This window comes from Ovis canadensis, chromosome 4, assembly GCF_042477335.2.
Source record: "Ovis canadensis isolate MfBH-ARS-UI-01 breed Bighorn chromosome 4, ARS-UI_OviCan_v2, whole genome shotgun sequence".
NCBI classification, from domain to species: domain Eukaryota; kingdom Metazoa; phylum Chordata; class Mammalia; order Artiodactyla; family Bovidae; genus Ovis; species Ovis canadensis.
In genome coordinates this window covers 118,258,983-118,283,285 of record NC_091248.1, presented here as the reverse complement: position 1 = coordinate 118,283,285, position 24,303 = coordinate 118,258,983, and the positions used below count along the sequence as shown (strand labels likewise).

The 24,303-nt window shown below is 47.3% G+C and overlaps 2 protein-coding genes across 2 annotated transcripts in view; one reads left to right on the top strand and one right to left on the bottom strand.

Moving 5' to 3' along the window:
- Positions 1-16,040, top strand: part of PARP12 (poly(ADP-ribose) polymerase family member 12) — a 45,215-nt gene extending 29,175 nt beyond the window's left edge. The window contains exons 7-12 of the mRNA XM_069588549.1: positions 68-209; positions 4,660-4,756; positions 10,742-10,817; positions 12,611-12,741; positions 13,595-13,746; positions 14,921-16,040. Of these exons, the coding sequence (XP_069444650.1) occupies positions 68-209; positions 4,660-4,756; positions 10,742-10,817; positions 12,611-12,741; positions 13,595-13,746; positions 14,921-15,246 (924 nt within the window). The 3' untranslated portion in view covers positions 15,247-16,040. The remainder of the gene's footprint in view (positions 1-67; positions 210-4,659; positions 4,757-10,741; positions 10,818-12,610; positions 12,742-13,594; positions 13,747-14,920) is intronic.
- A 3,633-nt stretch (positions 16,041-19,673) lies between these two features.
- The window catches only part of TBXAS1 (thromboxane A synthase 1), a 169,833-nt gene continuing 165,203 nt past the window's right edge, over positions 19,674-24,303 (bottom strand). Inside the window, exons 11-13 of the mRNA XM_069588550.1 lie at positions 23,411-23,548; positions 21,479-21,641; positions 19,674-19,908 (exon numbers count right to left, since the gene is read on the bottom strand). Coding sequence (XP_069444651.1) covers positions 19,834-19,908; positions 21,479-21,641; positions 23,411-23,548 — 376 coding nt within the window. The 3' untranslated portion in view covers positions 19,674-19,833. The remainder of the gene's footprint in view (positions 19,909-21,478; positions 21,642-23,410; positions 23,549-24,303) is intronic.

The window sequence follows — 24,303 nt, the reverse complement described above, 5'->3', positions numbered from 1 at the left end:
GTGTGGATGGCCCCCAGTGTCTGTCTGCTTGCCTTCACCATATATCTATCTGGCTTTCCCTTCACAGGGCGTGGATCACCCTGTGACCAGCGTCACCAGCAGTGATTTGGAGAAGGCCTACCTGGCGTACTGTGCCCCGGGGTCTAACCCCCAAGCAGCCACCCTGAGGTTCCAGGCAGGAAAGCACACATATGAGTTAGACTTCAAAGGTACTTCCTGGGGTTCCCTGGTGGCCTAGTGATCACTAGGCCTAATCACTCCTAGTGATTAGGAGTCTGGGCTTTCACTGCTTGGCCTGTATTCAGTCCCTGGTCAGGAAACTGAGATCCCACAAGCTGTGCGGCATGACCAGGGTGAGGTTGGGAGAAGGTATTTCTTGATCCACCGCACTCACCCAGTAGGGCCTGATCTTCTGCTGGCTCTGCCTTTTCCGTCTTACCCGTGGAGAAACTCTGCACACACATTGAGGGCCAGGAAAGAGAAGGATGCAGTGGTCCCTGTTCTGAAGTGCTGTAGATCTAGAAGGGAGAATAGACCTGTCAACAAATGAGCCAGCCAGCAGGATGCAGGGGGAGCTGCCTGGGGTAGATGGCAGGCGACGGGAACCCTGTGTGGAGGGACAGGTAGCATCAGCCTGTGGCAGTGGCGATGTAGGCAGCACTGGAGCAGGGTCCTGTGGGCACGGGCAAGTTCCTGTGTCCATGGATTAACTTTAGTCACTAGCACACATCACAGTGGCTCTGCTGTGCCGCTCTTCCTCCTGCTCCCAGCTGCAGAGTCCACGTCAGCTTTTCTGTAGGTGCCTTCAGCACTGGTGGCTGGCTGAAAACACATGGTAGACACACACATCAGCTGAAAATTGCTGTGAAGTGGATTATCAGGTGCTCTGCTTGTGGTAGCCTGAGTCCAGGCCTTAATGGCTTGTTCTGCTTGCCTTGACAGACAGACAGAAGCAGACCAAACACCCTTTGGTCAGGTCTTCCAGTGACTTATTTGTGAGGTGTGGTGTTTTTTTTTTTCCTTTAGTTTCGGTTTCTTGTGGCTTCTTTCAAGCCATTTTCACATGGATTTATCAGTTCATCCATGACCAATTCAGTTTTGCCTTTAAGTTTACATTTTAATCTCTGAATCCTTATGAGTTTTCAGCCTTCTTTTTTTTAAGGAAATTAAGTGGACCTCCTTTTAAGCACTTTTAAACAGCACTTTAAGCACTGTTTATTGTTTACTTTTGTGGACCATCTGTTTGGAGGGCAGCAAACTGTCTTTGGTGAATTATCCTAAGTCCACTCTTATCTGCCTACTTTTATCTAGTTAGTTTTGCTTGTGGTTTTGTAGTACTTGTAATTTTAGTTAAGGTAGAATCGATGCCCCCTTGATGTGCCTGTGCAAAGAGCCTTAAAGTTTCTTCTACTCTACAGTGAGAACTGCTTACAGCTTTCAGTATCTGCTGGGAAACATCAATCATGTGTGAGGTGGTTTTATAATCCACAGTCTGATAAAACACAAGTGCACTCAAGGGGATCGTGAGAAATCTATGGAATAATAAGTTGGGACTGGCCTGAAGATCAAGTCTATACAACTAGCACCCATCTGACTGCTGCTGATCACAGTTTGAAATATTTCTTTAAAGTATCTGAACACTGTCAAAACAAATCAGAAATGTCAGATGCAGCCTCTCAACACAGGCAGCTGCCCCAGGGGACAGAATAGTCAAGATGAGGGTGGGGAAGAACACACACTGAGTTTACTGCAAACTCAAGAAAAGCATATTTCTTGCAGACTGCCCCAAGCTCATGTGGTGGGCAAAACTCTTTGGTCTGTGTGTTGGTAGATGACACTAGCCACAGAAGTTTCAGGTGACTTAACTTCTCCCTCCATAACGTCACTACTCGGCAGAGTAAAAGCAAGTCTCAGACGGCAGTCTGCCACTCAGATTTATTTACTAAATATTTATCAGGAAGCAAGTTCGTTTCACAGACACACACAGCAGGTCAAATGACTAGTTCTGTAGCATCAGGGAAGACTTGACTCTGTCCTTTCAGGGACTCCTGTCATAGAACAATCACTAAAGGCAAATGCCAAGACTCCAGAGGCAGAATCCTGATGTCTGTTAGCTGGTATCAGTTGGCAGAATCCCCATGGTCAGGGCTTGTTTAGGACTTCGCCTAGTGTATCCTCTTTAATGGTAAATCAGGGAGACGGTCTCATGCTTTACTCTGTTCGAGGGACGTAGGGAACAGGTCTCACAAGTACTTAGCCCATTCACGTATCTTGAATACCTTTTAATTTAACCTATAAAAACCTTTGACTGTGTGGCTCACAATAAACTGTGGAAAATTCTGAAAGAGATGGGCATACCAGAGCACCAGACCTGCCTCTTGAGAAACCTATATGCAGGTCAGGAAGCAACAGTTAGAACTGCACATGGAACAACAGGCTGGTTCCAAAGAGGAAAAGGAGTACATCAAGGCTGCCTATTGTCACCCTGCTTATTTAACTTATATGCAGAGTACATCATGAGAAACGCTGGGCTGGAAGAAGCACAAGCTGGAATCAAGATTGCCAGGATAAATAGCAATAACCTCAGATATGCAGATGATACCACCCTTATGGCAGAAAGTGAAGAGGAACTAAAAAGCCTCTTGATGAAAGTAAAAGAGGAGAGTGAAAAAGTTGGCTTAAAGCTCAACATTCAGAAAACAAAGATCATGGCATCCGGTCCCATCACTTCATGGGAAATAGATGGGGAAACAGTGGAAACAGTGTCAGACTTTATTTTTGGGGGCTCCAAAATCACTGCAGATGGTGATTGCAGCCATGAGATTAAAAGACGCTTACTCCTTAGAAGGAAAGTTATGACCAACCTAGATAGCATATTCAAAAGCAGAGACATTACTTTGCCGACTAAGGTCCGTTTAGTCAAGGCTATGGTTTTTCCAGTGGTCGTGTATGGATGTGAGAGTTGGACTGAGAAGAAGGCTGAGCGCTGAAGAATTGATGCTTTTGAAGTGTGGTGTTGGAGAAGACTCTTGAGAGTCCCTTGAACTGCAAGGAGATCCAACCAGTCCATTCTGAAGGAGATCAGTCCTGGAATTTCGTTGGAAGGAATGATGCTAAAGCTGAAACTCCAGTACTTTGGCCACCTCATGTGAAGAGTTGACTCATTGGAAAAGAGTCTGATGCTGGGATGGATTGGGGGCAGGAGGAGAAGGGGACGACAGAGGATGAGATGGCTGGATGGCATCACTGACTTGATGGACTTGAGTCTGAGTGAACTCTGGGAGTTGGTGATGAACAGGGAGGCCTGTCGTGCTGCGATTCATGGGGTCGCAAAGAGTCGGACATGACTGAGCAACTGAACTGAACTGTGTGGATGTGAGAATTGTACTGTAAAGAAAGCCAAGCACTGAAGAATTGATGCTCTTGAGCTGTGGTGTTGGAGAAGACTCTTGAGAGTCCCTTGGACTGCAAGGAGATCCAACCAGTCCATCCTAAAGGAGATCAGTCCTGGGTGTTCATTGGCAGGACTGATGTTGAAGCTACTCTAACACTTTGGCTACCTGATGTGAAGAGGTGACTCATTGGAAAAGACCCTGATGCTGGGAAAGATTGAAGGCAGGAGGAGAAGGATGACAGAGGATCAGATGTTCGGATGGCATCATCGACTTGATGGTCATGGATTTGGGTGGACTCTGGGAGTTGGTGATGGACAGGGTGGCCTGGTGTGCTGTGATTCATGGGGTCGCAAAGAGTTGGACGCAACTGAACTGATAAAAGGTTATTTAAGAGTCATTGCAATGCTAGTCAACAGACTAGTGAAAAACCTGTTTAAGTAAGCTAATAAGCAGAGTGTTGGTGAGAGGCGGAGTGATGGGTAACTCAAGAGGTTGTGGTAGCCATGTCTGGAGTATGGTCTCCCAATCAGAATGTTGGGGACTGCCCGGGAGTGCCCATTCTTGACTACCTGGACTCTGGCATGAGGGACACACGCCTAGGTGATCACAGGGTATATGCTTAAATGCAGTAGGGTGAATTAGTTTTTCAAGTCAAATAAATTGTTTATGTGCAGAAAGTAAGACTTGACAGAGATTTCCTGGTGGTTGGGACATGTAATCTATAGGTTTCATGACTTTTCAGCCTGAAAGACAGGTTCCCCTCCCTGCCCTCAGGATGAATATAAGAATCTTGGGGGTTGGCATAGAGTAAGAATTTCATTAATTAAAGACGATACAGGTTTTAAAAGGTTGAGAAATATTGCTGTTGAGTAAGTTTAGTCAAACTAAGTAAAACTTTACTGGTAAAATTATTATATTAACTCTAAATCCCACTGGCTCAAGATGTGGTAATTTGGTCTCAGGCTGGGCTGATATATCCAAGCTGGGAAAAATTGCTGAGCAAAATAATAGTTTAAACAAGATTGGAAGGAACAATTTAAAAGCACTCATGTATAATTGATATGTCAATTACTAATCATTCATCTATTCATTAAATCCAGTCTCCTACAGATACCTATTATGAATATTTGAAATGTGTAAAACTGCCTTATTTTTAACAGACTGATTGTGGGCTTTAACATTTGAATTAGCTTTACAACCTGTTTAATTTGTGTTTATAAAGCATTGCCGTCCTGTATGTATATTTGTGGTTTTTTTTCACCAGCCTTCATTCAGAAAAACGTGATCTATGGCACAGTTAGAAAGGTTTGCCGAAGACCCAAATATGTGTCTCCCCAAGATGTGAAGATGAAGCAAACCTGGTAGGTGGCATTTAGGGAATTTGTCATGTAATATGTGTATCAGCTGATATGTGCCCAACTGCAGATACTAAATCTACTCAGACTGGCTATAGCACCAAGAGGGTTAGCTGGCTTGCAGTCTTATGCCCTGGCACTCTGTCTCTATTTCCTATGCCTTGCCCTCTGAGTATATTTGTACCTTCCTTCACTTAATACTGGCCTTACCTTGTGGCTCAGCTTGTAAAGAATCTGCCTGCAGTGCGGGAGACCTAGGTTCGATCCCAGGGAAAGGCTCCCCACTTCAGTATTCTGGCCTGGAGAATTGCATGGACTGTATAGTTCATGGGGTCGCAAAGAGTCGGACATGACTGAGCTACTTTACTTTTCACTTAATACCAAAGTGCTGCTGTTTATATGAGTGATCTGTAAGAAGGTTGAGGCTTCATGAATTGTAAAAATCTGTATATTTACCATACTTCAAGTTAAAATGTATTATAAAGATATAATATTTAACAAAGTTATAAAAAGGTAAATGCTTGATGTATAGTTGTTTTAATGATGATACAGATACAATTAACAAAGCATTAAATGATAAGCAAAACACACAGAAAGGAAAAGATATTCCCCAAATCACTTAATTAGATGTTTTACCTTTAAGATTGCCATTGGTGTTACTGTGACATGAAGGTATTCTTGTGCAGATTTTTCCAGAAACCAGAAAGTTCTTACTTAGTTTAGACTTAACTTAGAGAATGTGAAGAAATAATAATAATCTAACTCTGATAATTTTCTGGTTCCATTTTCAAGTGATTATATCTTTTGCTTTATGACTTGGAAGATATCTGTTTGAACAGCTCTGGGTTTTTCTGTTTGTATGTTTGTTCTTATTTTTTAACTGGAATATAATTGCTTTATAACATTGTCTTGGTTTCTGCTGTACAACAACTTGAATCAGCTGTATGTGTACATACACCCCTTCTCTCTTGAGCCTCCCTCCACGCCCATTCCACGCCTCTAGGTCATTACAGCGCCCAGAGCTGAGCTCCCTGTGCTCCACAGCGGATTCTCACTAGTGATCTGTTTTACACATGGTAGTGTATACATGTCAGTGCTACCCTCTCATTTCGTCCCACCCTGTCTTTCCATCCTTGTGTCTGCAAGTCTGTTTTCTACTTCTGTGTCTCTGTTCCTCTCCTGCAAATAGGTTCATCAGTACCGTTTTTCAGGGCTGGTTTTTTTCCCCACTGGTAGCAAACTGTGGTTTTTGTTTCTGACAAAGCATTTAAAGTTCCTCTTTGTCCTCCAGTTGTGTTATGTATGAATGGCAATTCCACTTCAGAGTCATCTAGAGCAGTTCAGTTACTGGCATACGTATTCCACTAGTTGCAAAGGCATTGGACCAGAGAAAGAATTATCCTTATGGGTAGCAGTGTTGGGATAGCTGACTACAAGGCTGCTTGTTGTGATCTGCAGGCCAGTGTGACTTGAAGCTAGCTTATCAGGTTGTCTTTCCAAGTGAATAATTAAATCACAGACTTGAATTTTTGTAAATGTTGAAATAATGGAATACGCCTCCAAAACTCCATTATTTTAATACTTGAATATCATGGAATATTAAAAATACCAAAAGCAGATACTGCAGGCACAAGTGGGCCAAATTCATCCGCAGAGTGAGCTCCCTTACATATCAGACTACCAGAAGCCAGTAGGGCTGTGCCTGGCCTTAAGAGCATTTAGGAGCAGGGCCCTCCTGCTGCTGACAGGGACAAATTTGTGAGCTCTGCACTGATCAGACAACTCTGAATTGGTAGTTTTAGGTATGAGGCGTGTGGGCTGGGATTGGAGCTGGGGGAGGGGTCAGTTCTCTCCAACCCCCATTGCCAGTTACTAGGGGATGGTGGCTTGGATGGCGAGAGGTACCACAGTGCCCATTTAGTTTGATGTGTGACAGCCCAGGCCAGGACTGTAGCCAGCGCTGCTGTCAAGCGGACTGCCTCTTCCATTAGCTGGAGAAATCTGGCTCATTTCTGTTTCACAGAGGACTGAGAGTGGTTCCGTTTCTTATTTTAAGATGTCACATATGGACTTCAATGGTTGTACTTGTGGAGCATGGCAAGGCCATTTAAAGAAGCTAGAGGGAAAAGGTATTATCAATCCAAGCACATAGAGTACCTGTGAGTCTAACAGTAACCTCCTGGGGTTGCCCCTCCCTGTTTCCTCGAAGCCAGCTGTGCCTTCTTTCCTCCCTTTCTTAATAAAATTTATTTTTGGCTATGTGTAAAACATGATTTAGAAGTCAAAACTGTGAAAAGATCTACTCAGTAGTTAGAATTCTCCTCTCTATATCTCTGTACTGTTTCCTTGGTGGGCAACCATTTTCATCAATTTTTGGTTTATCTTTACTGTGTTTCTTTTTGCAAAAATGAGCAAATGAGTGTATGTAAAAGTGTCTTCTTTTGTTGAATAAACGGTAGCGTTCTGTCTATACTATTCTGTACCTTTTGTTTTTCACTTAATACTTCATTACTAGACTTAACTGTGGTGATCACTTTAGTATGTGTATTGGTTGCTCAGTCTTGTCCAACTCTTTGCAACCCCGTGGACTGTAGCCCTCCAGGCTCCTCTGTCCATGAAATTCTCCAGCCAAAAATACCAGAGTGGATTGCGCATTTCCTTCTCTAGGGCTGACTCAGGGATCAAACCCAGTCTCCTGCATTGCAGGCAGATTCTTCACCATCTGAACCACCATGAAAGCTTCACTTAGAGTATTATACAAATTTGGGGAAAAAAGAAATTACTCTTTTTCAGTTAATTGAAGTCTTCTGAATTCTGTTTCTGTCTTCATGAGTCTCCATCATGTGTATTTGCCATGCTTTAATCTGTCCCCTTTTGAGAAGTGCTTGCCTTTTTGTGATCTGCTAGTATGAGTATGATACCACAAAGAATGTCTGCTGTATGTGCTGTTTGTTAGTTGTGGAGGTGAGCCATCAGGTTGGAGTCCTAGATGGTGAACGCAAGTTCCTTTTTGTGGGTTTAACCTTGTACACTCACCCCAGAATGTGTGAGGTGCCTGTTTCCTTCAGCCTTGAAAACAGAAGAAGTCATCAAGCTCTTCAGTAAAGGTGGGAAAGGGTATTTCAGTGTATTTAATTCGCTTTCTCTTATGAGTGAGGTTTAATATTCTTTCCTAACATGTAAGGGCCATTTGCATTTCTTTTTCTGGGGACTATTTGTCTTTTTGTTCATTCTTCAGCCAACATTTTGGTATGCTTCTTAAACACTGAGTCTTCTTTTTGTTGAGGAGATCAGCCCTTAGTTTGTCGTGTAAGTTGCAGTATTTTTTCTTTGCTTGTTGTTTGCCTTTTGGCTTTGTCTATGAAGTATTTTACCATGCAGAAATATTTATCATTTAGTTAAATGTATCTGTATCTTCTCTTTGGATTGCTTCTGGATTTAGTTTTGGTTAATTATGAGTGATCCTACTTCTGGATATCATTTTTCTAAAATATTTGTTTTACTTGACTGTCAGGTCTTAGTTGCAGCATGTGGAATCTTTGATTATGGTGTACAGGCCTAGTAGTTGTGGCACATGGGTTTAGTTGCCCCAGAGCACATGGGAACTTAGTTCCCCGACCAGGGATCTAACCCATGTCTCCTGCATTGGAAGGTGATTCTTAACCACTGGACCACCAGGGAAGTCCTGGACGTCTTTTTTTCTTTCCTTCCCTATCCAGAGCCTACCCTTGGTACAGTTTAGAAAAACCTGTCTCTTTTCTAAAACTGGGTCTCTTTGTCCTCACTCTACTTTGTTTTCAGGGGACCATGGCAGACACCATATGTCAGAAATAAGAGTGGTCATTTTGGTGAGATTCAGACTAAAACATGAGGGATTGGGATCCTCTTACTCTCTTGCACGTGTTGATGCAGGAAAGTGCATGGTGCTTCCCTCTATCCTGTGTGACGGAAGCTGGTGGTCATGACTCCAGCAAGTGAGTCTGCTTGGTCCTCCATGGCCACTGGGACTCTAGTGTGGGTGGGTTTTAGAAAGAAATGCTTTATTTACACAGTTAGTGGAGTCACAGAATATGATTTCCACATTGGATCTGTGCAAGTATAGATGTTTTGCTTGTTTCTTTTTCCCTTGGAACATTGAAGATATCACTCCACTGTCCTTTGGTTTCTGTTGCTGTTTCTGAGAAGTCAGCTGTTGGTCTAACTGAAGCTTTTTGCCAGAATCCTTTTTTTCCTCCCCTTCTGGCTGCTTTTAGGATTTTCCATTTGTCTTTGTATCATGCACTCTCACTCTGGTGTGTCTAGATAAGCATTTTTATTTGTCCTGTTGAAGATTCTTTGTGGTTCTTGAATCTCTAGGTTGTTGTGTGTCATTAGTTCTCTTTGAAACTTGCCTTCACTCTGTTCTTGATATTGTCTTTTTGGCGCTTCAGTTTGGCTGTGACCAGATTCAGGCCTCACTGTGTTCTCCACATCTTGGCTTCTTCCTCTCCTTGCTCATCTTCTTACTGCTCTGCCCCACATTCTGGATAATTTCACTGCCCTTACCTTTCAGCTCACCTCTCTTTAGATTGTCTGATCTGCTAATAAGCCTGTCCATTGAACTTCAAAGATTTTTTTTTCATTTCTACAGTTTTTTTTTTCCAAACCCTCCAGGCCTATTTATAGTTTTCTGTTCCTTGCATATGTTTTTAAAGTTGGTCTTAAATTTCTTTAAACATAGAAAGAAATTAGCAGGCAGTTGTTTTATAACCTGCCTGCTAATTTTAGCATCTTACATCTACATGGGTCTGTTTCTGGCTGATTCTTGCTTGTGGGACCTTTTTAAGTTATTTTTAAACTGTGCCATTTTCCTAGGAAAGTTATTTGTGGGAGTTCTTTGAGGCTTAGGAAGAAGGTACATATCTCGTGCCAGCAGAAACAGAAGGTAGATCTATTGTGGGAAGAACAGAGCCTTCTGAAACTGACTAGGAATGATTTGGAGTTAGTTTCACAGTCCTTATTTCTAAACCCTTTGGTCCACATGTTTTTTAGAACTCAGTTTTTATTTCATTTTTAAAAAGAGCATGTGCTGCTTGTATTATGTGACCCATGCAATGAAACATGTTAATATTTTTGCATAGTCACTTTAAGAAGGGAGGAGAGAGACTACAAGTAGCCTCTTAGCAGTTCAAGTCAAATTTCTACTGCCAAGTGAATTTTGACGTCAATTTTATATTTTTAAAAAATGTTTTTAAATATTACATATGTTTATGTAAACATATATAGTTCTGCCAACTATACACCATTGAAGCTGAGTTTTTTTAAACTTAATTTGTTTTTTATTCGAGTATAGTTGATTTATAGTGTTGTGTTAGTTTCACTGAGGCTGTTTTTTTAAAAAATTATTTAGTTAATTTTGGCTCTGCTGGGTCTTCTTTGCTGTGTGGGCTTTCTCTCTTTGTAGCAAGCTGGGGCTCCTCTGTGTGTGGGTTTCTCTTGTGGAGTGTAGGCTCTAGGACCCAAATGCTTCAGTAGTTGAGGGGTATGGGCTCATTAGTTGTGGGACACAGGCTTCATTGTTCCATGGCATTTGGAATCTTCTTGGACTGGCAATCGAACCAATGTTCCCTGCATTGCAAGGCAGACTCTTAACTGTACCACCAGGGAAGCCTTGAGGCTGTTTTTAATGAAAGTTTTCAAGGCTCTTTGAATTTTATAAAATTATGGGGAGGGTTTATGTGTGCAGCCTTAGTCATAATGCTCTCTCCCTTATGTGGCAGAGTTAGGGGGCAGGTGAGAAACAGATCCTTTGTGCCCGATTGGTTTTGACCACACAGGCCAAGATGGAAGTGCTGTCCCGTGGTGGAGAGCATGCTTATGGGTTTCCTTGCCTCCTCCCTGACTGTATAGATGATATGCTGAGACTCAAGACTGATGGCCTAGGCTGCTAGAGGCACCTCTGAGAGGCCTATGTATGTCTAAGAACAGGCTGTTTTTCTTTACATTTTGTAGCAGCATCAATTCTCAAGGCCTAAAGAACATTCCTGACCATTGGGATCGCTCGGCCCTGCCGGACACTGGCTTTAAGGTATGAGACTGGCACTACCCTAGGCTGGGAGGAGGGTGTTCTTAGACACAGGTAAGTGTGAACAGACCGTGCTGTGTCCTCTGCCACTGAGAGGTGAGTCCTAAGTTTGGTGTCTTTCAGATCTTGGGGCTTATTTACAGCTAAATGACTACTCAGGTAGATGGCTGTGGCCTGAGGGGAGAAGGATGTATGGTGGAGGGAGGAAGATGAACTGGAAATTTTCTAGGAAGGGTGTAAATAAGCTGCTTAGCTGATAAAAGTTTTACTAAGAAGAAAAGGGAAAGAAGCCAGGAGAAGGTTCAGTGTGATGAGAGCCATCTAAAAGAAGAGTTGGAGTTGGGAGGCAGATACTAGGAACTTACTGGAAGACAAGAGAATGAACACTCTGTTTAGCAGCTTACAGTGGGCGCTGTGCTGAGTTGGGTAGAGAGCTCAGGCCGGGGTCTGGTGACGCCAGGTGTACATGGAGCTTCTGGCCTCTGACCCAGCAAGCACTGTGCAGACTGGCTTTTCCAACTTGACAGCCCCTGCCTGGGAGACGCACAAAGCACACCTGGACACCAGCAGCCCCGGTAGGACATTGGAGGGCTGGGGGACTGCAGATGCAGTACTTGGCCACCAGGGACCAGGTGGCTGTATTTCAGGGATCCAGGAAGGCCTCACTGGGTCCATACCTGGTGACGACTGGCGCTTACACGAGAGAGGTTGGGGAGGAACATGCTGGTGGATGCGAACTGGATGGGGAAGGAACCCAAGACAGGACATGAAGTGTCTCGGGTGGAGAGCATGCATAGATGTGGGGGCGCAGGAGAGGGAAGTCAAGCCCTGCTGTGGAGTGCCCTGGTCAGGGGGCTGAGCTGTGACAGGTGCGGGAGTCCTTGTCGGGCTCTGGGCTGGGAGGGCAGGCTTGAGGGAGAGGGCATGGTGGCCTCCAGAGAGACAGGAGCAGGGAAACCAGAGTCAGATTGTAGGTTGCAGAGAGCCATGGATGTTCACACATAGCCCTGATAATTCAGGGTCTGTTGGGGATGAGATGGTTATTATAAGGCTGCACTTGGGTGGAGGAAAGGATGATGCAGAGAGAATCCCCAGTGATCCTGGAACAGGGTCACTGAGCCCAGCCTCGTGGACCTGGAAACAGGTGAGCTGGTTGGGGTCCAGACAGCAGGAGCAGGGATTTGTGCATTGTCCCTCTGTGTGACAATCAGGGGCCTCTGTGGGCTCATCAAGAGTGGTTTCCTAGAGCCAGATGCTAGGGGAGGGGCGGGCGCCTCTGGGAGGGAGGGATGCCTCTGGTCTCACTGAGCTCCTGAGCTGCTGTGTGCTGTCCGCCAGCCTGGCCTTTCCTTCAGCATGCATCATGCCTGGCCTCATGCCGAATCGCTGCTCATGGCAGGATTTGCCCCTTCTCTGCCAGACGTGTGTGTTCTACATTCACCGGCACCAGCTCTGGGTCTCGTAGACCCTGTGTAGTTGGCCCTGAGTGGGGTCGGGAAAAGAGCAGGGACTGTGCTTGAACTCCCGGGGTGGTACTGACATAGCAATGCCTGCCTGTCCTTCAGGCTGGCTGGCTTTGCCGGGGAAAGGAGGGAAGTGACCACAAATTGCACACATCTGAGCCTGGAGAGACTGCCCCTTGGAGTTAAGGGAAGCGAGGAAAATGCTCCCCTTTACTCTGAGACACAGAAAGATGTCTGTGTTTGCTTGTGGTTCTGGCGTTTCATGAGCAGCCTTGGGAAGAGAGCTGTATTCTACACTTTGACGATAAGAGTAAAAATGTTTGTCTGTTACAGAGGATCACCGTCCCTTCTTCCTCAGAAGAGTTTCAGAAGGTCTGGAACCTCTTCACCTGTACAATGCCTCTCTACTCCATTCAGAAGATTGAACGGGTCCAGAACCCCGCCCTCTGGGAAGTCTATCAGTGGTGTGTCCAGTGGGCTCTTGGTGGGCTGGTCCCTTGTTCCCTCAGACAGCTGCTTCCCAGACATGCCGGTTCGGCAGCAACAATCCGCTACAGCAGCTGCTGCTTGCCCCAGGCCACAGGGATCAGGAGCTGCATCCCTCTTCTGTGCCCCCCTCATCTGTACAACTCAGTGCCAGCATGTCCTTCCAGAGACGGAGCAGAGTGGGGGGGCAGGTGCTGTGGCTTCCCCAGGGACAAAGCCAGCTCCTGCAGTAGACACTGCCTCCCTGGAGATCAACAGGGGAGGGTCCATAGAAGCCACCCCTCACCCTGGGGAATGTAAAGCTATTGTCCCAGCAGCTAGAGGGCAGGGGCCTCCTTTTTGTGCCTAAGGACTGACATGTCCATGTGGGAAGGAAATCCACAGCAGGTGCCCTTGGTGGGCCTGAGGTCCTGCTCCCCTTTTCCCACAAGAGGCTGGAGCAGGGTCATCTGAACTCCTGCCCGGTGATGAGATCAGGGAACTTAGAGGAGAGGGAGGAGGATGCCCCTGCTGTCCAGCATCTTCCAGCTCCCTTGGCTAGGCTCCAGGTGGGAGCAGGATACTGGGAAGAAGCAGCCTGCCTTCTAAGGGCTCATCCATCTGCTTTGGGGGTTCAAGGAGCTGTGGAGGCCTAGAGCCCAGGAGGGAGGGCTTCCCTCTGCTCTCACCCAGGTCCTACTCTCAGCTTTCCAGGCTCCTGGCCCATGACTGGAGTCTCATGGCTCCTGGTCTTAAGGCACTTCTAATAAGACATGTTTTCTTGGGTTGGGCAGCCTGTGTTTGGTGGCAAGTGCCCTCTGCCTCCAGCACACGTTCACTTCGTGATTCTAGGCAAAAAGAGCAGATGCAGAAGAGGAACGGTGGCAAGATGGTGGACGAAAGGCAGCTGTTCCACGGCACCAGCACTGGTTTTGTCGATGCCATCTGCCAGCAGAACTTTGACTGGCGGGTCAGTGGTCTCCACGGTACTTCCTACGGCAAAGGTAAGCGCCCCTGCTGGCAGAATCATCCTGGCCTCACTGTCCAGGACCCAGAAACCACCTTAAAACAAATTGACAGAGGGCGTGGGGGGAACCAGCATGAGTTGCACCAGTAGTTCAGACTCGGGGAGGACGGGCCGGGATGTGGGGGACCCAGCTGTCAACACCTGACTCTCCCTCCCCGCTGTGTGCAGCCACAGGCCTGACCCCCTGCTTAGGCTGAGCTTTGGCTTCCCTGGGAGATGAACCTGCATCCCTGTTGGGGAGTGGGAAGAGGAGACAGAGCCGCCTTCCCAGCCCTGAGTCAGGTCCCCACCTGTCCGTGCTGTTACCTTAGAGTAAAAATCTGAATGCTCAGATATGCTCAGGTAAACATGTCATTCTTGCTATAACATGTTACCTGGTTTTGGCTCTTAGTTATTTTTAAACTTTATTTAAAAATAATTTCTAACTCACAGGAAAGGTGCAGGAATAATATTTAAAAAACCCTCCCACATAAATTTTACCAGTTCATCAGCTTTAACACTTCACATTGGATTTATCACCCTGTCTCTTATTTCTGAACCATTTGGAAGTAGGTGGCATGTATCATACCACTTTACCCTTAAACACCTCCTGAGAACAGGAACATTCTCCTCTCCCCTTCAGTGGTTGCTAAATTGAGAGAGCCTAGTAGTGGTGTGATCTGTAGTCAGCAGCTTCTCGGCCAGGTCTGTCCGTTAGCTTCAGTCTGACAGCTGTGGGGTCAGGGTGCGTGGGAGCTGGTGGTAGGTTGTAAATCTGAATGTGCAGGCAGCAGCTTCCAACTCAGATTCTCATCCATGAATCTATGTATCGGGCGGTGGGTGTCTGCAGCGTGTTCTGTGGGTGGGGTCTTGGTCTTTTTCCACACTAACCCTGCGAAGTTGGGCCACAGCCCCATTTTATGGCTCAGGAAGCTGACCTTCTCCGCGAGGGAGTCAGTAGTGAGGGGCCCAGAGACCTTTAGAGTTGGAGTGACAGATCTTACTTGAAAGGAGTTTTCCATCTCAGAGTTTCATGATCCCTCTGAAGCCCTTCATGAGGAAGAAGCGGTAAAAACAGGAGCAGAGGGAGGGTAGAGGCTATAGGTCTTGCCCTGTTGGCAGGAAGTGGGCACGCCTTTTCCGGCCACAGGCTGATGCTGGTATCCTTGTAGGGAGCTACTTTGCCCGGGATGCTGCATACTCCCACCACTACAGCAAAACCGACAGCAACACCCACACCATGTTCTTGGCTCGGGTGCTGGTGGGCGAGTTCGTCCGGGGCAGCACCGCCTACGTCCGCCCCCCAATCAAGGAGGCCCAAGGCAACATCCTGTACGACAGCTGCGTGAACAGCATGTCCGAACCCTCCATCTTTGTGATCTTCGAGAAGCACCAGGCCTACCCGGAGTACATCATCCAGTACACCGCCTCCACCAAGCCCCCGGCCGCCGCCCCCGCCCTCTTCTCCTTGGCTTCTTTCTTCAGCGGCCGGCAGTGAGCACCCCGATGGTTTTATGCCTTTCTGGCTTATCTTACTTGAAATAGCTGTTTAGGGAAAGTTTTTTTTTTTTAAACAAAAAAAACTTTTAATGAACTGTTCATTTAACATTGCTTCATGATGAAGTTACGAAGATTCTTAATCTCTGGCTGATGATAATATTTTCACTTTTAAATCACTTTTGGACTCGCCAGTAATGATGGTAGGCGAATCCATTATTGCTTTTTATTCGGGTGTTAAAGTTTTATTTTTTACTCTTTGTTGACTTTGCTGCAGATCGGCATCAGGCACAGAGTTTCCAGACACTATTTTATGGATTAGTTTTAATTTGCAACAATTTCTGTCTCTTTAGTGATTTGACATTTCAGGGTCTTTGTGGCACCTAGAGTTGTTTTTTTCAGAATGACACAGTAGCCATTGGTACAGGAAGTCCTGGGTTGTGGGCCTGGCAGGGCACAGTCATTGTGTCTGTTGCGGTGTGTCTAATCCGGGCAGCATTTCTGCTGCTTCTCCTGGGCTTCTGGCCTTGAAGTTGGCCCATGTTAGACCAGTGGCTAGACCAGTTGTTAGACCAGTGGCTACTGTGTAGTGTCATTGAGTCCCTGTTGGTTTCCCTTAGTCGCGGCAGGTGACAGGAATGAGTGGCTCCCCCAGGACCTGGCCTGGCATGTGAATGCCTGCCCCTGCCTCTGCACAGAACACCCTCTGAATAAGGCTTTTATGTCCCCGTGAGATCTGAATACCTGTGCTGCAGTGTCACAGCAGAGTCTGGGAATAAAAAAATACTTATCTGACATGGGTGACAGCTGCGGTTCATTTTTCAGTGTCTGTTTATTGGGCGCCTGTGGGCTAAGTCACTTTTCTGGGTGTCAGGATAAAACAGAGCCCCTGTTTCTCGCCTCAAGGAGGGCTGTGCATGGTTTTATCATGAAGGTGATGAAGCTGAAGCTTCACAGCCCCTCATTTACTGGGGCTCCTTCTACAGCCCTCAAGGGGAACCACTGCTACCTGGCTGCATGATCATACATTTTGGTTAAACTTGAAAGTTACATATTTGTTTCTTTTTCTTTCCCTCAACTCAGGTTTCAAGCCCCACAAAACCCAGATCCACTATTATGCACTATGTTCTGGACATGGAGTGGGTGGTGTGTTCTGTGTCTCCTGCACACACAGCGGTTGGTAGGGTCTCTGACTGGGGCTGGAGGGGCTGGCAGGATGGCTCCACCTCTTGAGGCCCTCCACCCCGTCTTGGGTGGCTGTGCCCGCTGGCCTCGGTTCAGTCCTCAGCAAGGTGTCTTCCCTTCCCCTGCACCGTTCCTTTCCCTCCCTCAGCCTCCTGGTACGGTGTGTCTAGTTTCCACACGATGCCTCTGCCTGCGGTTCTCAGATCTGAGACTGCTAGGAGCTGAGTGGTGGGGAGCAGCAGGAGTGGTTTCATTAGGGGTATGGGTGAGGAGAACAGCAGGTGATCAAATGCTCCAGGAAAGTCAAGTGAACTGTGGAGTCTGCCAAGGTCTCTACCCTTGCTGACCTTTGAGAAAGCATATTGCCACCTACCTGGACTGGACATTGAGGAAAGGGCTGGGGTCCATGAAGCTGGATTGTGGGTGGGAGTGGAGGGCAGCTATTCCTGTGGGCATGGGAGGGGAGTGGGCATTGTGATGGGAAGAAGTCAAAAAGACCTTTCAGAATTCCCATGCAAAGAGGTAGTGGGATGCAGAGCATGCTTGTGTGTGTGTGTGAGAGAGACTGACAACAAATAGTCACGAGGCTGGCTGCTTATATTCTAAGAGGCCAGACAGGGAAGGGAGCTCTGCAGGTGGGGCACTTTGGGGGAAGCATGGGGTGCTGGGGGCAGGAGGCAGGGAGAAAAAATAGCAGAAGCCACAATCACAGCGGTGGACATGGGGAGGCTCTCCTGCAACAGCCTGCACTTTGTACTGGAGGGTCAGCCTCGGTACCACATCCTTGCAGATTCCCGCTCTGTTGCCTATACAACATCAGCCCTGTGATGCTGCTCAGGTGTTGCACAGAGGAGGGGGCTGGTGATCTAGGTCAGCGTCCTCCTTTTATACATGAAGAAATGGCACAGAGGTGAAAAGACTGCCAGCAGATCTGAGTTTCAGTTTGCAAGTTGTTTGTTACATTTGAACTTCTCAACAACACAATAATTACTTTTAATAAATTCAGCTCTGTATTTTGATTCTTTGATCAAAATTATGATAGGATGGGGACCTCTCTGGTGGTACAGTGGTTAAGAATCTGCCTGCTAACGCAAGGGCCACGGGTTTGATCCCTGAGCCAGGAAGATCCCACATGCCTCTCAGCAACTAAACCTGCATGTCCTAACTACTGAGCCTGTGCTCTGCAACAAGAGAAGGCCATGTGCCCACTCATTGCAGCTAAAGAAAGCCCACAGCACACACAGCTACAAAGACCTAGCATAGCCAGAAACAAAATTATAATGCTCTTTTTAAAATTTTGGAGTATAGTTGCAGAGGAACCAGAGATCGAATTCCCAACATCCGTTAGATCACAGAAAAAGCAAGAGAGTTCCAGAAAAACATCTGCTTCATTGATTATGCTAGAGCCTTTGACTGTGTGGATCACAACAAACTGGATAATTCTTAAAGAGATGGGAATACCAGACCACTTTAACCTGCCTCCTGAGAAACCTGTATGCAGATCAGGAAGCAACAGTTAGAACTGGACATGGAACAACAGACTGGTTCCAAATTGGGAAAGGAGTATGTCAAGGCTATATATTGTTACCCTGCTTATTTATATGCAGAGTACATCATGTGAAATGCTGGGCTGGATGAATAACAAGCTGGAATCAAGATTGATGGGAGAAACATCAATAACCTCAGGTGTGCAGATGACACACCCTTATGGCAGAAAGCAAAGAGGAATTAAAGAGCCTCTTGATGAAGGTGAAAGAAGAGTGAAAAAGCTGGCTTAAAACTCAACATTAAAAAAATCTAAGAGCATGGCATCTGGTCCCATCACTTCATGGCAAATAGATGGGGAAAAACGGAAAGAAACAGTGGCAGACTTATTTTTGGGGGTTCCAAAATCACTGCAGATGGTGATTGCAGCCATGAAATTAAAAGAGGCTTGCTCTTTGGAAGAAAAGCTATGACAAACCTAGATGGCATATTGAAAAGCAGAGACATGACTTTGCCAACAAAGGTCTGTATAGTCAAAGCTATGGTTTTTCCAGTAGTCATGTATGGTTGTGAGAGTAGGACCATAAAGAAAGCTAAGCAATGAAGAATTGATGCTTTTGAACTGTGATGTTGGAGAAGACTCTTGATAGTCCCTTGGACTGCAAGGAGAGCCAAACAGTCTATCCTAAAGGAAATCAGTCCTGAATATTCATTGGAAGGACTGATGCTGAAGCTCTAGTACTTTGGCCACCTGATGCAAAGAGCTGACTCATTGGAAAAGACCCCGATGCTGGGAAAAATTGAAGGCAGGAGAAGAAGGGGACAACAGAGGATGAGATGGTTGGGTGGCATCACTGACTCAATGGACATGAGTTTGAGCAAGTTCCAGGAGACGGTGAAGGACAAGGAAGCCTGGTGTGCTTCAGTCCATGGGGTCACAAAGAGTTGGACATGACTGATCAGCAACAGCAGTTGCTTTACTATGTTATGTTAGTTTCTACTGTACAGCAAAATTAATCAGCTGTACATATACATACAACCTCTCCCTTTTTAACTTCCTTCCCATTCAGGTCACCACAGAGCATTAAGATAGGCTATTCTTCAAAAGAAAAAGTACATTTTGGCCTCATCACTTTTCTGTGTATTGAAACTTAGAATGTTGGTAGTACTCTACCTAGAAAAATCAAAAGCATAATAAAGCTTTTGAACCACTTTTAAAGTTGAGCTTCTGGTCAACATTATTCTCTTAAGTTAAACATCACAATGCACCAGACACTGAAAAGACCCCCATACTTGGGCCATCAGGACCGCTTGAGCATCTGTGTGTCTCCTACCGTATAGATGCCTTCCATCCTGAGGCCGGAATTTTTTCCAAAACCCCAAGTTCTCAGTCATTTTGTCCAAACTGTGTTTTAACTCATTTAGCACCAGTCTTTTATTGAGAGGAGGATCTGTTTTTTAAACACCATTAGCAAAGTCAAAACTAAGTGCTGCTGCTACAACTAAGTCACTTCAGTCGTGTCTGACTCTCTGCGACCCCTTAGACGGCAGCCCACCAGGCTCCCCCGTCCCTGGGATTCTCCAGGCAAGAACACGAGTGGGTTGCCATTTCCTTCTCCAATGCATGAAAGTGAAAAGTGAAAGTGACATTGCTCAGTCGTGTCTGACTCTTCGAGACCCTGTGGACCGCAGCCCACCAGGCTCCTCCATCGGGATTTTCCAGGCAAGAGTACTGGAGTGGGGTGCCATCGCCTTCTCTGAAACTAAATGCAACACACATTTATTAAGCATTTAGAAAATGTTACATAAATGACCACTTTTATATTCATAGGCCAGGCATGCTTTCAGCTGCTTCTTTGGTGTTCTAACAAAAATCCACATTTCCACACGAGGATTTTCTTTGGATGAGAAGATGGTGTCAGCGGGAGACGATTCTGATGTAGACACCATTTTTTGGACCTAGGGCAGATTTGGATTCTAGCTGCAGTGGTACCTAAAATAGAGGAAATTAAGATATCTGTCAGAATTAACCCTGTTGATGAGAAAGTTCCCTGGGAATGGGCCTGAGGCAGGTGGTGGGAATTGGGCTGAGGGCTGAGGGAGGGCAGGTCTGAGAGTGAGCAAAGTGGCCTCCCCAGGGGGACTCAGAGGCCACAGAGTCATGTCTCGGGCCTGGTTTTGGACAGGGACTCACCCCTTTCTTATGTTAATAACGTCCCACAGAGGAAAGTGAAAGTTGCTTAGTTGTGTCTGACTCATTGCAACTCCATGGACTGTAGCCTGCCAGGCTCCTCTGTCCATGGAATTCTCCAGGCCAGAATACTGGAGTGGGTAGCCATTCCTTTCTTCAGGAGATCTTCCCAACCTAGGGATTGAACCTAGGTATCGCACCTTGCAGGTGAATTCTTTACCAACTGAGCCGCCAGGGAGGTCCCAAAATACTGGAGTGGGTAGCCTGTACCTCCTCAGGGAATTTTCCTGACCTAGGAATCAAACAGGGGTCTCCGCCATTGCAGGTGGATTCTTTACCAGCTGAGCTACCAGGGAATCTCGCAGAGGAGGGGTCCCCCAGTTATCCTTCTAACAAGCCTGCTTGTAAGGTGGGAGCAGAGCACTGCAAATGAAAACATACAGGTTCAGGGAGGCCACCTGACCCGCCCAAGGGCACAGAGTGCCAAGTGGTGAATGAAACCCCAGACCTTCCTCATATCTCATCTCTCACCCTGGGGCCCAGCCAGAAACTGAGTAGGACCCCCTTTCCCTTTCTCAAGGGCTTGAGGGGAGCTTCCTGCTAAAAGTCCGCTGCCATTCAGAAGGCTTTCCTTATGTCCAATTTAGGCAGATTGATGGTGGGATGGAGATTAGGAAGAAAAGCCACAGAATTACTCTAGAAGTAGGGTATCCTCTACAGCTGTATGTGAAAGGACTGTTCAGTGGCTACCATGGGACCTCCAGGAAGAGAAGTGCTACCAGGCCTTAGTGCTGGGGCAGGCAGGCTTTCCGATCGTGTCTTTGAGTCCTGATGGAAGACCAGTTAGAGGCTCAAGAAACAAGATGATCTAGACTTGTCCTATCCCCTGTGGCAGCCACTAGTGAAAGTGGGTACTGAGTGCTTGAAGTGTGGTTAATGCAAATGAGGGGCTGAATTTTTAATTGTGTTGATTAATTAATAACATAAACAGCAAAGTGTGGCTAGTGGCTGTAATACCAGACAGTGCAGGTATGGAGCACACTTGAAACAGGACTTCAAAAGAAGTAGCAGTCTGCTATGGCTGGCAAAGTCGTCAGGGAGGGCTTCCTGGAGGAACTGGCACCTGGGGTAGGGCTAGGAATGGGAGACGCCTTGTGTGCAGGACTTCTCAGGGGCCACTTTGGGGTCTGAGGGAACACCAATCTGTATTCGGAGGATGGGATTAGACTGGGGGTGGGGAAGGGGGAGGGATGGCATTCCGGAAAGGGAAGCGGCCTGAGCAGGCAGGAGGTGCGGCGGGTGGAAGGCTCTTGGAGTGGGAAGTTGGGGAGCAGTGGGTACCCCTGTGCCCGGAGCAGCGGGCGGGGCTCACCTGCGTCTCAGGACAGGCTTCGAACCGGAACTTGCGCAGGACGTGGAGCAGCGTCAGCTTGAGCTCCAGGAGCCCCAGCCGCACCCCGAGGCAGCTCCGGGGGCCCGCCCCGAAAGGCAGGTACGTGTAGGGCTGCTGGCGCTGTTGAGCCTCGGCCGTGAACCTGCAGGGCAGCACGATCAGGGTGGGCCTGGAACACCGGCGCCCTACACAGAGCTTCACGCTCCTCCTACCAGGCAAGTGGGGCCTCAACCCTCCACCCCACTGTGCCCGGCGCCCCGCCCCCAGGGGTCTGCAGGATCGGTTTCTGCTGGACCCGTCAGTCCCCAAGGCTCCGGAGCAGGTGGCCACCCTTCCACATGGTGCAGTCCGGGCTCCGCTCCTCCTGTCCTGCCAAGCCCTCCAGACACTGTTGAATTCAAAGAATCACCGGGAACATCAACTTTGCCCTCTCTGCCTCTCCTTATGAATTCACTGCGTGGTTAATGTGCCAGCAGACTCACTAGAATCAGGGATGAAAGTCTCCAAGAAACCACAGCCCTAGCTTCACCTGTGGCTCCAGTTTCCCCAGCACCCAGAGGGTGACCCTAGCCGGCCGGCACCCACTTCCTAAGCAGAGTCCCTGGGCACCAGCCCCCTCTGACGGCCTTGTCCTACCAGTTTGTCTCTTGATGCCATGATGGGAGCTGTCTGCCTGCCCACATTTGCCTTTCTGGTTCAAGAACGCAACTTGAACCTCTGGCGGTGGCAGTATTTGACTCACTGGAGCTCTTCTTCAGCTCCAAATGACAACATTTGCCACACGTGTTCCATGAGAGTAACGCTAGGTGACAACCACTATTTTGTAATAGTGGCCAGCTCACTTATTACTGCCTCTGGAACTTATGGGCCCAAGAATCTTTGACCCACTTTTCATGTTAAGGCACTTTTTGTTTTCAAGTGAAGTCACTCAATCGTGTCCGACTCCTTGCGATCGCATGGACTGTAGCCTGCTAGTCTCCTTTGTCCCTGGAATTCTCCAGGCAAGGATACTGGAGTGGATTGCCATTTCCTTCTCCAGGGGATCTTCCCGACCCAGGGATCCAGCTCAGGTCTCCTGCACTGTGGGCGGGACTCTTTACTGCCTGAGCCACCAGGGAAGCCCTTTTTGTTTCAAGGCCATTTGTTTTCAAAGGTGATGCTGTAAACCCTGCAGCTGCTGTTTCTGTGTCTGGATCTCTACCGTAATTCCAGGAGCTGCTGAGCAGCACAGTGTTGCTTATCTGGGTGCTTCTGCCATGGTTTCCTAGGGACCGGGGTTGTAGAGTCAGGGCTGCGTTAACAGGAAGATGGAGCCACTAACGGTGGAAACACAGCTGCCAGCTGGCCAGCCCCTCACTTGCCAGATCAACCAGGAGGCAGCATGCATCCACTCTCATGAGGAGGAAGTGCAGATGCCTGCTCAGACATTTTAAATTGGGAGTCTGGAAATGAAATTTAGACAATGGACCAAATCCATGCAGGGGACAGAAGGGAGTGTTCAGGTCTACCATGTTAGCATAGCTGGGCTTCATGAATTCCTGAAGAAATTGTTGATACTCTTGTTTTGGAACAGGCATTCAATTTTTAAAAAAGGAAGTGATATCCTGCTACATCTTAACGTGTTTCTGAAAGGTGTCCTGTTTCTTGGTGTGAACAAACAGTGGACACCCACCTGAAAGTGCCTTGTAACTTGCACTCAGTGCTATGGAAATGGCTAAACCTCTGGATTGTGTTTTGAGCTCTTCAAAAATGGAACACTTAGTTCCTTTAGAAATTATGCCTCAAAAACTTCTCTCTGATTGCTGCAGCTTTTGACTTTGGGGGCACTTCACTAAGTCTCTGTCCCCTGGCCGCTGCCCCCAATCCTCACACTCACTCCCCCACCAGCCCTCTTGGGAGGGCAGTACTCACCTCTCGGGGTTGAAGTTCTCGGGGTTCGGCCAGTGCTCAGGGTTGTAGTGCAGAGCGCCCACGGCTGTCTCCAGCACGGCGCCTGCGGGAATGCGCTGGCCCAGCACCTCGCAGTCCTGTGCCGCCACCCGCGTGAACCTGCAGGGACACACAGGTCACCCCCGCCTTGAGGCAGCGCAGAGACAAGATGGAGAGCCCGGGGTGGGGGGCGGGCGGCTGTGCTGGGGCTCATGTCTGCAGTGTGGGAGGGGGCTGGCGGATGGGAGGCCCAGTCTTCTTCCTGGGGTGACCCGGACAGGGACCAACCCTCACCCCAACCCCACCCCAGCTTTGGCTATTAACCCTACGTTGTTCTGGACCCTGGAGTCTCTAGGTTCATCCATCCCTTCCTTCAGCCTGAAGAACCTGTCTTATGCCTGGTGTTGAGGTGCACGAGAGCCTCGGTACTGGAAGCCGTGCAGGGATCGTCCCCCAGCCACCATGCCTTCTTCTTCCCATTCCTGTCGGGGCCACACCCTTGCTTTACCTACAGGAAATTTGGGTTTGCACATTGTTCCCCTTCATTGTCTGTGTGGCTATGGAGAACTTCTACTGGAGAGGAAAGCATCTTGATCAGATTGTTTCTTTTGCCAAATGACAATGGCTTAATACCATTTACGTCTTATTTGAAAAGGCTAGACCATATGTGTCTGCCTATGAACATAATGTTTACGGAAGAATACCTAAACTTCTACCATAACCTCCCGTAAGGGGTGGTGCTAGGGCAGAGGATGGTGGGGGACCAGGGAGGGGGGCCAACTTTTTCTTTGGATCCTTCTGTATTTCTTCATTCTTAAGTATAAGCAATTTTATTTTGGTAATTTTAAAAATTAAAAATAATTTATGCTGGCTTT